This window comes from Sus scrofa, chromosome 15 (assembly GCF_000003025.6).
Source record: "Sus scrofa isolate TJ Tabasco breed Duroc chromosome 15, Sscrofa11.1, whole genome shotgun sequence".
In the NCBI taxonomy this organism is placed as follows: Eukaryota; Metazoa; Chordata; class Mammalia; order Artiodactyla; family Suidae; genus Sus; species Sus scrofa.
This window is the reverse complement of record NC_010457.5, coordinates 31,071,697-31,085,791: the sequence shown is the minus strand read 5'-3', so window position 1 is coordinate 31,085,791 and position 14,095 is coordinate 31,071,697. Positions and strand designations below refer to the sequence as shown.

General features: G+C 43.8%; 1 protein-coding gene across 9 annotated transcripts in view; it reads left to right on the top strand.

Moving 5' to 3' along the window:
• RALB (RAS like proto-oncogene B) overlaps positions 1-14,095 on the top strand; it is a 54,097-nt gene that overhangs the window by 32,646 nt on the left and 7,356 nt on the right. For all 9 annotated transcript variants that reach the window (XM_021074756.1, XM_003359447.4, XM_021074757.1 and 6 more), the window contains exon 3: positions 11,253-11,461. In XM_021074756.1, coding sequence (XP_020930415.1) covers positions 11,253-11,461 — 209 coding nt within the window. The remainder of the gene's footprint in view (positions 1-11,252; positions 11,462-14,095) is intronic.

The following is a 14,095-nucleotide window of genomic DNA, read 5'->3' as shown; positions in this document are numbered from 1 at the left end:
AATCACATATTAAAAAATTTTTAGAAATTGAAGTGCAATTAAATGTTTATGTGGATCAGTTGGTGTTACATGTTTTTTATTTTTTAAAAAATTTAATTGACGTATAGTTGATTTACAGTGTTTTGTTAGTTTCTGCTGTACAGCAAAGTGACTCAGTTAAACATACATACATATATATATGTATATATATATTCTTTTTCATATGTTTTTCCGTTATGGGTTTTCACAGGATATTGACTATGGCTCCCTGTGCTATACACAGTAGGACCTTGTTTATCCATCGTATGTGTAATAGTTTGCATCTGCCAATCCCTAACTCCCACTCCATCCCTCCCCTTGCCTCTCCCCCTTGGCAACCCCAATTCTGTTCTCCTTGGAACCTTCTTTATGACAGGAGCAAGGGAGGAGGAAGGGACCTTTGAGCAGGTGCATCTAAAGAATGGGTCAGTGGCTTAGCTTTGTGACAGTCACTTTGGGGAGATACTGAAAGGGAGAGCCGAGTTGTCATATGAACTTAATCTTTCCCCAAGGGACAGATGTCATGTTCTCTCTAGTTCTTCCAGGGATCAAAGTGAAGTTCGCCCCATCTTTGCCTCAGAGTCTCATCACTTACCGGGGATAATGTGCTGAGTCCAGGGTCTTGATTCCTGAGCCAACAAATGTCCCTGCCTGATGGCCCCTTGCCGGTCCTGCAGCAGAGGGTTTAGACCAGAGCTTAAACCTTGGGGCTTCTCACTGGCACTGTGTTTGCACAGGCACGTGCTTTCCCTAATGTGCGCGAAAGAAGACAGTATAACCATGGGCAGTAAGATCGCTCTCTCTTTCCCCTAGACTTTCTCCTCTGTCCAGCTTCCTCCTGTGCTGGGTGGCGATGGAGTGGTCATGACTTTTTGGGGGTCTAGCTGAGGGAAGCTGAATTGAGGATGCATTTGGCTGGGCACCAATGGTGTGTCAGTTGTGTGTGTTTATGCGGTGGGGTTATTCCCAGCAGTCCCAGCCTTCCCACTGCCGGCGGTGCTGACTCACCAGCCAGGGTGTGTCCTGGTGTGAGTAGGTCCTGTGGCACCTGCCACTGAAAGTGTGTGGGTGGTGGAGGAAGAGCAGGGGTGGAAATAGTGTCAGAAACAGTGTCTAGAAAGTTCTTCCAGGTCTTACGGGGGAGGGTCAGTAGAGGTTTCCCAAATTTGGCAATAGTCCTAAACTTTTCATTGCCAGTAATTGTCCTGTAGTTGTGAAGCCGAGAAAAAAACTTTCCTAAACCATCAATAACAGAACTATTTTTCAATTTGCTAGAGGAAAGACTGAATTATTTTTTAGTTCTCTGTAGGAGATTTTTCAGGATCCTGGGCACACGACAAGATTATTCGAATGTATGAAGCAGACAAAGTAGGAAGGTATTCTAGAGGTATGTCAGGCAGATGATTTTGTGATGTAAGTGGTATTTGTATTATTGCTGTGTAACAAATTACCACATGGTCAGTAGCTTGAAACAATACACATCAATCATCTCCAGGCTCCAGGGGTGAGGAGTGTGGACCCGCTGAGCTGAGAGTGTGGCTCTGGGTCTCAGTCTGCAGGAAGGGTGTGGAGAGGCTCCCGGCTCCTCCAGGCCCCCTAGCGGCGGGCAGATGCCCCGGAGGTCGTCCGCAGGCCTCTGCCGAGTGGCCCTTTCCATAGACAGCTCTTACCATGCAGCTGGCTTCTTCCCGGCCAGCAGGAGAGTCTCTGCAGGGTTCCGAACCAGAAACATAGTCATGGGGTTGGCTCATCACCGCTGCCGTGTCCTGTTGGTGAGAAGCTAGGCGTGGGTCCTCTGCCATTAAGGGGAGAACATCACACAAGGGCCCGATTCACTGAGGGGCCCCTGAGGGTGGGTTCACCCCAGCATTGGGACATTGCAGAAAACTTGTGATGAATTATGATTTCTTTTCTATTCTGAATGATTGCTTATTTAAAAAATTTCTTATTTTTTTATTAAAATCTAGTTGTTTTACAGTGTTGTGCCAATTTCTGCAGCATAGCAAAGGGACCCAGTCATACATATATATATGTATACATATATATATATATATGTATATTCACGTTCTTATATTATCTTCCATCGTGGTCTATTCCAAGAGATTGGACTACAATCCCCTGTGCTGTAAAGTAGGACCTCATTGCTTATCCATTATGGAAGTTCCCAGGCTAGGGGTCAAATCAGAGCTGCAGCCGCTGGCCCGTGCCACAGCTGCAGCAACGCCAGATCCAACCCACATCTGCTGCTTACGCCACAGCTTTTGACAATGCTGGATCCTTAACCCATTGAGTGAGGCCAGGGATCAAACCTGCATCCTCATGGATACTAGTTGGGTTCCTAACCTGCTGAGCCACATGGGAACTCCCTGTTTATGCATTCTAAATGTATTGGTTTGCATCTACTAACCCCAAAGTCCCAGTCCATCTCACTCTCTCCCGAATGATCGCCCTTGTATTTAATATTCTTTGCATAATTTGAGGGCCCTGTGGTGAAGAAGCTTCAGACCAAAACCTCCCTCTCATCCTGGGTCAGAGCCCTCCTGTATCTTATCATGAGAAGCTTTTATTTTTGATGCTTGCATTTCTTTATTTTATACTCAGGCCCAAAGTGGGGGAATCTAACATAATCTGTTTAATTGACCCACAGCGTTTTTGGGTGAAGGAAGGGAGGCAGGTTTCAACATTGGCTTTGGAAGGCTTTGTTTGTTTTTGCCTGATGATGTGATTTGGTTACTAACGATTCTTTCTCTTTCTTCTTTAACAGAGGCTGGGGAAGAAAAGAGGGTGAGGAGAGGAATTAGGACGAGGGAGACAGGGTTAGAGCAGCAGTTGTTACTGGAGATAAAGGATCAAGGCGAAGATGCCCTTCCCCCACCTCCCCTCCCCCCCCATCCCTCCTCCTCCCCCGCCAAATCATGAACAACTGAGGGGCGAAGGGTGCTACTGGCACCCAGTGGGTAGAGGCCCGGGATGCTACCAAACATGTTACAGGGCCCTGGAGAGACCCCACAAGAGGGAAGGATCCAGCCTAAAGGACAGTCATACTGCTGTCCAGAAGGCCTGGGTCAGAGAGCAGGTCAGTGGAGGAAGGGCTCCTCCACTGTGTGGGTGACTGACAGGTCCCAGCTGCGAATCTAAGGATGGGTTCAGACATAGAGCCCGACTTCGCTTTGAGGCCAGGATCCATTCTGCACAGTGTGGCCGCCGACCCCGCAGGAGACCAGGAGAGTTGAGTCTGGGTTTTTCCTTTTCACTGCCTATGTTTCTGTGTGTGCATGCAGTAGTCTGGGTTCAAGGAGTGGGGTGGGGTGGGGTGGGAGACATGTGCAGAAGGATCGAGAGCTGCTTGTCCTCTTCCCAGTTGCTTCAGAGAAACTGACCTGACCTGAGTCTGTTTTTCTGCCGGCTGACCTATCTGAGGACCAGAAAGCAGCAGCTATTGAAGAAATGGTCAAATAAAATCTGAGCAAGAAGAGAAGAGAGAGTAGTGATGTCTGTTTGGGGAAGCTTTGATTTTCTTAGAATTTTCTGTGATGCCGGAAATGTTGTGTCTGTTCTGTCCAATGCCGGTGGCTGCTGAGCTCTGGACTCCTGGCTGGTGGCTGTGATTTTGAACGGTATGGTTCTAGAATCACAGTTTTGGAGCTTGAGACCTTAGCAGTGATTCCCAAACCTCACTGATAACAGACTTTCAGGGGCACCTTTACAACATCCCTTCTGGAGTTGAGAGCTGGGGGGTCTCTTTTCATAAAGCAGTTCTGACATGTGGTCACATGCGCTGTTCTGGGAGGTGAGGCAGCCGAGCCCAATTGCAAAGAAGAGGAAACTGAGTCCTGTACTTGGAGATGCCGGCTGTCTTGGAGCATCATGAGCCATTCAGACTGTTTGCTTCTGCTCCAGTGCTTTGCCCTTTGTTTAAAACAAACAAACAAACAAACTTTTAGCTTCTATGTTAGAATTTTCAGGGAAATTGGATTATGGAAGGAGCCATAATCTCAGAAGTCTTTATTTTTGTCTAAGGTCTGACTTGGAAAAGTTGGAAGGAACTGCCAGTGTGGCAGATGGAGATATTAACCTTTTAATCCTTGGATTTGAAGACTTTAGGATTTGAGGCCTTTTCTGGTAAAGTGAGGTTGGCAATGGGGGGATTTTGGCAGTAACCGCTTTACACTCTAAGCAGCCCAGCACAGGCAGCTTAGACGTGGCTCGAGAAGAACAGGTCTGTGTGAAGTTGGCCCTGGGTTGGCGTGTCTTGGGCATTTGAGATGGAATCACAGCAGCCCGGCAAGGCCAGTTGTACGGTTCCTGTTAACAGATAGCCAGGCTCTGGGAAGTTCCTGTTTCTAGTGGGAAAATGTGAATGTCAAGATTATAAACCAGTGTTCCAACAACAGGCACACTTTTCCGTAGCATGGATCTAGATGGTCGTATCAGGACATTCTGACTGCAAGTGAAAAAAAAGCCCCTGGCTGCTTTTATCCTTGGAAGTTTAAAAATAAGCAGTTGAGGTGCTTTTTTTTTGGCTATACTCACGGCCTACGGAAGTTCCTGGGTCACGGATCAAACTCATGCCCCAGCAGTGACAATGCTGGATTCCTAACTGCTAGGCCACCAGGGAGTTCCACAACTGAGATGCTTTATGGTGGTATTTAGAGATGTGCACTGGGGGTTGGGGTGTGTTTTAAGGGGGATTGTGTATCTGTCTTTGAAGAGTATTAAAAGAAGGACACCATTGTGAAGCATAGACAGAATATTTTCTCTATTTTAAGATCATTATTATAAGAATGTAAGAGAGCCTAATACCGAAACTCCTTTGGCAACTTCATTTTTTGATTTAAAATAATTTGAATTGGAGTTCCTGTCGTGGCACAGCAGTAACGAATCCGACTAGGGACCATGAGGTTGTGGGTTTGATCCCTGGCCTTGCTCAGTGGGTTAAGGATCCGGCGTTGCCGTGAGCTGTGGTGTAGGTTGCAGATGTGGCTTGGCTCCATCTCCTGCTGTGGCTCTGGCGTAGGCCAGTGGCTGCAGCTCCGATTCGACCCCTAGCCTGGGAACCTCCATATGCCCTAGAAAGGCAAAAAAAAAAAAAAAAAAAAGACCAAAAATAAATAAATAAAATAAAATAATTTGAATTAGTGGCTTTCATTTGGCAATACTCTTGTTTTTAAGAGTGTTTATCAGAGAGGCCATAAGTTCGCATTGATATTTTCTTTTTTTGCACCCACAGCATATGGAAGTTCCTGGGCCAGGGACTGAATCCAAGCTGCAGCTGCAGCAATGCTGGATCCTTTAACCCACTACATTGGGCTGGGGATCTAACCCAAGCCTCCACAGCAACCTGAACCACTGCAGTTGGGTTCTTAACCCACTGGGTCACAGCAGGAACTCCCAGATATTTTCAATTCAGTTACTGAATTTTTAGAAAATATGAATTATGACTTCATTAAGAATTCATGCACCATTGCACCCACATGTTCATTGCAGCACTATTCACAATAGCCAAGACATGGAAACAACCCAAATGTCCATCGACAGATGATTGGATTAGGAAAGTGTGGTATATATACACAATGGAATACTACTCAGCCATAAAAAAGAATGACATAATGCCATTTGCAGCAACATAGATGGAACTAGAGACTCTCATACTGAGTGAAATAAGTCAGAAAGACAAAGACAAATACCATATGATATCACTTATAACTGGAATCTACTGTATAGCACAAATGAACATTTCCACAGAAAAGAAAATCATGGACTTGGAGAATAGACTTGTGGCTGCCCAATGGGAGAGGAAGGGAGTGGGAGGGATCGGGAGCTTGGGGTTATCAGATACAACTTGGAATGGATTTACATGGAGATCCTGCTGAGTAGCATTGAGAATTACGTCTAGATACTCATTATTGCAACCGAACAAAGGGTGGGGAAAAAAATGTATACATGTAAGAGTAACTTGATCCCAATGCTGTACAGCGAGAAAAAAATTTTTTAAAAATAAAATAAAAAAGAATTCATGCACCAAGAAATTTACTTTTTCAAAAAAAATTACAGTTGATTTACAATGTTGTGCCATTTTCTGCTATATAGCAAAATGACTCAGTCATATATAATATACATTCTTTAATTAAAAAAATTATTAAAAAAAAAAAAAAGAGTTCCCGTCGTGGCTCAGTGGTTAACGAATCCGACCAAGAACCATGAGGTTGCGGGTTCGATCTCTGGCCTTGCTCAGTGGGTTAAGAATTCGGCGTTGTTGTGAACTGCGGTGTAGGTTGCAGACGTGGCTCAGATCCAGCGTTGCTGTGTCTCTGGCTGTGTCTCTGGCGTAGGCCAGCGGCTATGGCTCTGATTGGATCCCTAGCCTGGGAACCTCCATGTGCCGTGGGAGCGGCCCAAGAAATGGCAAAAAGACAAAAAAAAAAAAATTATTTTCCATTATGTATATATGTATATATATATATGTATTATGTATGTATGTATATAACTATTTCCATACTGTATATAGTTCTCTATAGTGTACACTAGGACCCTATTGTCTATCCATTCTAATGAAATTCACCCTTTTAAAGTGTACCATTCAATGATTTTTAGTATATTCAGACAGATATGCAGCCATCACCATGATAGGATTTTAGAACATTTTTATCACTCCAAAAAAAGAAGAGCTCTACCTGTTGCAGTCATTCCTCATAATCTCCTGCAACCCCTCACCCTGGGCCCTGGCAGCTACATTCTGTTTTTATGGATGTGCTGTTCTGGACCTTTTATGTAAATGGAATCAGACAATACGTGACCTTTAGGTCTGGCCTCTCTCACTGAACATAATGTTTTAAAAGTTCATCCATGGTACAGCTGTATCAGTATGTTATTCCTTTAAAAAATGAGATGTAAATCACACACCATAAAATTTACCCTTTTCAGTGTACAACTCAGTGGCTTTAGTATAGTCACAGAATTGTGCAACCATCACCACTGTCTAATTCCAGAATGTTTTCATCACCCAGAAGAAACCTCATAACCATTGGCAGTCACTCCCCATCCCCTCCTGCAGCCCTGGTGACTACTACTCTGCTTTCTGTTTCCATAGATTCATTCATTCTGAATGTTTCCTATAAACAGACTCATAATATGTGGTCTTTTGTGTCTGGCTTATTTTCCTTCCCATAATTTGTCAAGTTTCATCCACATTAGAACGTGAATCATACTTCATTATTTTTAATGACAGAATAATGTTCCATTGTCTGGATATACCATGTTTTCTCTATTTATCAGCTGATAGATGTTTAGATTGTGTCTACTTTTGGCTATTCTGAGTCATGTTGCTGTGAACATTCATGTTCAAGTTTCTCTGTAGACACGTCAGATTTTTAGGTTTATACTGAGGAGTGAAATTTGCTGGGTTATGTGGTAACTCTCTGTTTAACTTTTTGGGAAGTGCAAAACTGTTTTCCCCAGCAGTTGCACCGTTTTACAATATATGAGGGTTCTAATTTATCCACATCCTCACTGATGTTTGTTAATCTCCATCTTTTTGATTATGGCCTCCTAGGGGGTGTGAAGTGGTATCTCATGGTTTTGATTTGCATTTTCCTAACGACTAATGATATTGAGCATCTTTTCATGTGCTTATTGGCCATTTGTGTTACTGTCTTTGGAGAAATGTCTGTTCAGATCCTTTGTCTATTTTTTTTTTCCATTTTCATTTATTTCTTCTCATTTTCTTCCTTGGCTTATTTTTACATTGGCATTTAATTTCCTTTAATTTTAAAATTGTGTTTTTATTGGCTTTTAATATTTATATATTCTGGATATAAGATCCTTATTAGATACATGCTTTACAGATTTTTTTTTTTGCCATTCTGGGGGTTGTCTTTTCACTTTTTTGGTGGTATTCTTTGAAGCAGGAAATTTTACAATTTTGATAAAGTCCACTTTATCTGTTTTTCCTTTTGTTGCTTGTGCTTTTGGTGTCATATCTAAGACTGCATTGCTAAATCCAAGATTTCCACCTGTGTTTTCTTCTATGGGTTTAGAGTTTCAGCTCTTACATTTAAGTCTTTGATCCATTTTGAGTTAATTTTTAACAGATAGTATAACCACTGAGGGAAGTTTAACATTTCTTTGAATTTTTTGTCCTTAGTCTCTTTTAATGGAATGCATTTTATCTAGACATTCTGTTTCAAAGGCTCTTGAATTAATTCTTTCTTTATGGGGCTACATAACCAACTTAATATTCATTTAGGTTCATTTTCTTCAGTTTTTCTGTTTATCAGCTTTTAAATTTGTTTTGCTTTGTCCTTCCGGGGTGTGTTTTTGGCAAATACACACACACACACAAACACACACACACACACACACACACGGTACATCTGTTTTTTTGGTATATTTTTAAATTTTATTTAATTAAAAAAATTTTTTTTGGTCTTTTTGTCTTTTTAGGGCCACACCTATGGCATATGGAGGTTCCCAGGCTAGGGGTCTAATCGGAGCTACAGCTGCCAGCCTACACCAGAGCCACAGCAATGCCAGATCCCAGCCGTGTCTTCGACACACATCACAGCTCACAGTAACACTGGATCCTTAACCCACTGAGCGAGTCCAGGGATTGAATCCTCAACCTCATGGTTCCTAGCTGGATTCATTTCTGCTGTGCCATGACAGAAACTCCTATATTTTATTTTATTTTTTAATTTTTTCCATTATAGTTGATTTACAGTGTTCTGTCAATTAAAAGGTATATCTTATATGTGTATGTATATATTATGCAAAAGGTGGATTGTAATATCCTAAAGATATTTATATATCTGTACATGTCCTCCCCTCTTTTTTTATACCTGCATAGTGTTCCATTATGTGGATCCCTGCTCTGGGCATTCCCGTGGTCTGTAATCTTTTGCTATTGCACGTGGCACTACAGTGGATAAGCTTAGATGTACCTGTGTAGGTGTTTGTGTAGATTAGATTCCTAGAAGCAGGATGAGTACTTGTCTCAATCATTAGTGTTGCCGTATTTATCTCCATAAAGGCCGCACTGTTCTCTGTTCCCAGTAGCAGTGGGCAGGAGGGTCTTTTCCCCAGAGTATGTCGTCAGACTGTGGGATTTTTGCCAGTTTGGTAGGTGAAAAATGGTATGGCAAAGATAGTTACAATTTTTATTTTCTTTATTAGTGAGGGTGAACCTTCTCTCATATGTTTAACCATCATATGAATTCATTTTTCTATGAATTGTTTATATCTGTTGCCACTTTTCCCCACTGGATTGTTTATTTATTTATTTTTGTCTTTTTTGCCATTTCTTGGGCTGCTCCCGCGGCATATGGAGGTTCCCAGGCTAGGGGTCGAATCGGAGCTGTAGCCACCGGCCTACACCAGAGACACAGCAACTTGGGATCCAAGCCGCATTTGCAACCTACACCACAGCTCACGGCAACACCAGATCCTTAACCCACTGAGTGAGGCCAGGGATGGAACCCGCAACCTCAGGGTTCCTAGTCGGATTCGTTAACCACTGAGCCACGACGGGAACTCCGCCCCCACTGGATTGTTGATTTTTTTCTTTCCCCTCCTTGTTTCTAGGAACTGCAAATACATGGCTCTTTGTGATATTTGTTTAAATACTTTTTCCCTGCTGTCATTTGTCTTTATTTATAGTGTGTTATACCATACAGAAGTTTTAAAACTTCTTATGGAGTCTAATTTATCAATTTTTTCTTTTTTCTGGCTTTGGATTTTGAGTGATAATTAAAAAGGCCTTCCGGAGTTCCCATTGTGGCGCAGTGGTTAACGAATCCGACTAGGAACCATGAGGTTGCGGGTTCGGTCCCTGCCCTTGCTCAGTGGGTTAACGATCCGGCGTTGCCGTGAGCTGTGGTGTAAGTCACAGACGTGGCTTGGATCCTGCGTTGCTGTGGCTCTGGCGTAGGCTGGCAGCTATAGCTCCGATTCGACCCCTAGCCTGGGAACCTCCATATGCCGCGGGAGCAGCCCAAGAAATGACAAAAAGACAAAAAAAAAAAAAAAAGGCCTTCCCTCCTTCTAGGTAATAAGGGGATCTCAATACCCATGTTTTCCTCAAGTACTTGAGGGTCTTATTTTTTACACTGAATCTTTGACGCATTCGGAGTGTATCATGTATAGTTATTGAAGCCTCTTGGTACCTCTTGACATATTACTTTTCAGATGTGTTTTTTTTTTAATTTTTTTTACATACTGATTTTTATTTTCATAATATGGTTTACAGTGTTCTGTCAGTTTTCTACTATACAGCATGGTGACCCAGTCACTCAGATGTGTTTTATACTTGGGTAGATTATGAACAAGAGCTCCTGTCCCTTACCCTTGCTGGTGCTTGTATTACAGTTTTCCACAGGAGTGTTGCCAAGTGTTCTGCTTTCTGCTTGGTCTCCTCACCTGTAAAATGGGACTATCTGCTCTGATTGTTTAAAAACAAAATGAAAAATGAAAAATGGAAGAAGTGAAAGCAGCAAAGAAGAAAAGTATTGCATAAGGAGTTATTTGTCCTTTAAGAGTGCCTTGCACATAGTATGATAATTATGGGCCCTCAATAAATACTCCATTGATGATAGGCAAAGTACCCATGTACGGAAATATATTCTTTGGCAAATTTTATTTGTCTTAAAACTATTCTTGGATGGAGTTCCCGTCGTGGCAGAGTGGTTAACGAATCCGACTAGGAACCATGAGGTTACGGGTTCGATCCCTGGCCTTGCTCAGTGGGTTAAGGATCCGGCATTGCCGTGAGTTGTGGTGTGGGTCGCAGATGCGGCTCAGATTCTGCATTGCTATGGCTCTGGCGTAGGCTGGCAGCTATAGCTCTGATTTGACCCCTAGCCTGGGAACCTCCATATGCCGTGGGAGCAGCTCAAGAAAAGGCAAAAAGACAAAAAAAAAAAAAAGCTATTCTTGGAGTTCCCATCATAGTGCAGCAGAAGCAAATCTGACTAGTATCTGTGAGGATGTGGGTTCAATCCCTGGCCTCGCTCAGTGGGTTAAGAATCTGGCGTTGCCATGAACTGTGGTGTAGGTCGCAGATGCAGCTCAGATCTAGCATTGCTGTGGCTGTGCTGTAGGCCAGCAGCTGCAACTCTGATTAGACCCTTAGCCTGGGAACCTCTGTATGCCTCAGGCAGCCCTGAAAAGCAAAACAAAACAAAACAAAAAAACCCTCCCCAAGACAAAACTATTACTAATTATGCTGTTTATTTCCTCAGTTCGTAGAAGACTATGAACCCACCAAAGCGGACAGTTACAGAAAGAAAGTGGTTCTTGATGGCGAGGAAGTCCAGATAGATATTCTGGACACGGCTGGCCAGGAGGACTACGCAGCCATTCGAGACAACTACTTCCGAAGTGGGGAGGGTTTCCTCCTCGTGTTCTCAATCACAGAGCATGAATCCTTTACAGCAACTGCCGAATTCAGGTACGTTTGGAATGAAATAGCCTTCAGGAGGCCCTTTGCCTGCCTTCCTTTTTTTTTTTTGTTTGGTTTTTTTTGGCCACCCACAGCATGTGAAAGTTCCTGGGTCAGGGGTTGAAACCATGTCACAGTAGCAACCTATGCCACTGCAGTGATACCACCAGATCCTTAACCCACTGCGCCACAAGGGAACTCCTGGCCTTCCTTTCATGTCTTAGACTTGGAAGGAATTTGGGGCTGAGTATAATGGTCCAGGGTTGAGCTTGTTAGGAAGAAATCTGTCTAAAGAATTTTCTGGGGCGTTTTGAATCATGGTTCATTATAGTTCATCATTTGTTATAATCTCTTGAGGCTTCATAGTTTGTTTTTTTAGCCATGCCCACGGCATGCAGAGGTTCCTGGGCCAGGGATCGAGCCCTGGGCCATAGTAGGACCTGAGCCACAGCAGTAACATCACCAGGTCCTTAACCACCAGGGCATCAGGGAACTCTGAGCTTTCTGGTTTTATAATTTCCAAATATAAATGGTCTTAAGACTCTTCTTGTCCCTGAAGAGGACAAAGCCATTGCTTGTACACAAGAACCTGTCATTGTTTTCATAGACATCCTGAGAGAGAGATTGACGAGAGTTAACTGTTTTTATATTTTTCCTAATTTTGCTAGAGGAGTAACAGTTCTGCTCTACTTTAAGGCTTCTGAAACCTCAAATGTCAGGCGAGTGAAAGTTGTGGGTCAGAGTGCCCGTTTGCGGCTCCTTTGGAGACATTTGCATGGAGAGAGCCCTGCTTTAGATGACACAGACCTGGGTTTCAGTCCCTGCCCTGCCGCAGTGTCAGGACCCTTGGCAGCTTTACTTAGCATTCTATTGATGTGTCTGAAAATGCTCTTATCGGCTGGTGAAAGGAAATGACATGATGCATGAGACTAGGTTTCCTAAGTAGAACCCTTCACTGGGTCATGACCCCAGAGCTTTTTCCCTGTATGGGCGCAAGGTCAGTAGAATATTTAATTTGTAATGTATTTACTATAATGTATTTGAAATCATGGTGGTAGGTAAAGATGCCTGAAGTTCATTTTGTTATAAAGAACTAGTGAGGAGTTCCCGTTGTGGTTCACTAGTAACGAACCCGACTAGTGTCTATGAGCATGCGGGTTTGATCCCTGGCCCCGCTCAGTAGGTTAAGGATCTGGTGTTCCCTTGAGCCGTGGTGGAGCTCACAAATGCAGCTCAGATTTGGCGTGGCTGTGGCGTAGGCCGGCACCTGCTGCTCTGATTTGACCCCTAGCCGTGCGCCTAGTTCTCATAGGGATTCTAGCAGAAAGGGTCTTGTTCCCTTTGCCTGGCCCCTTCCCGTCTCTCTTTCACACTTGTTGTTTTTCATCTCCCCTCCTTATAAACAGATCCATCCAGATGATTTTTTTTTTTTTTTTTTTTTTTTTTTTGGCCGCAGCATGCAGTTGCTTGATGTGGGATCTCAGTTCCCAGACCAGGAACTGAACCCAGGCCACAGCAGTGAAAACACTGCATGCTAACCAAACCACTGGACCACCAGGGAGCTCCCCAGATGACTTTATTAGACTCTAGAGCTAGAGTCTAATAAGGAATTAAAAGGGGGGGGGGACCCAGTAACTTTGTTTTTCCTTCTTAAGCAAGTTCCAGTTAGATAAGGTGATCACCAAAGGGGAAAATGAAGCTAACTATCCCCCCAGGACTTGGAAGGAAAGGCTGGGAAGCCGGGAAGGGAGGCCTTGGGACCCAGCAGAGCCAGGGGAAGGGATACGTCACAGCCTGAGCTGTTGTCATGGTCTCAAGTCCAGACGGTAAATTTTGCTGTTCTCGGCAACAGTGGCGTGTGTGCTGTGGTGGTCAGTTGAGTGGTCAGGACTCCCTATGAGAAATCCTGTAGTTTGTAGCCCTTTCTGACATGCCTAGAGATTTCTGAAAGTGGCTACAGCCCATGTGTTCATAACTGGCTTAGCATCTACAGGGTCCTGTGGTTGTGTCTCCGTCCTTGAGGCTAAAACAGGACACATGCACACACAACCCTGTTTCTCTCCTTGCCTGACCCCGGCCTTTGATTTCCCACTGGCCTCCTGAACGAATCACCACAACAGGAAACACTGGGGGTAGAAGAGTTCCCGTCCCCCGCCCCCCCAACCAGAAGAGTAGCGCCACCTTGTCCTGGGAGAAAGGACAGGTGATGACTTCAAAGCAAAAGGGAGAGGAAGTCAGTCCTTTTGGCTTAAATGCTGGCCATTCAGAGAAAAGCCCCAGAGCCATCCAGGTCTCTTATGTCACTGGGAACAGAAGGATGGGGGTAGGTGATCTGAGCCCTTAGAGTCAAACTCAGTCACTTTATTCCCGTTAGCAGTTTGAAAACAAAACATTTATAGAGTTCGTGTTGTGGCTCAGCAGGTTAAGAATCTGACTAGTGTCCATGAAGATGTGGGTTTGATGATCCCTGACCTTGCTCAGTGGGTTAAGGATCTGCTATTGCTTGGCTCCAGCATTGCTGTGGCTGTGGCGTGGCCTCAGCTGCGGCTCCGATTCGATCCCTAGCCTGGGAACTTCCATGTGCTGCAGGTGTGGCCCTAAAAAGAAAAAAAAAGAAGAGAAAAAAAATTTTTAAAAAGGGAA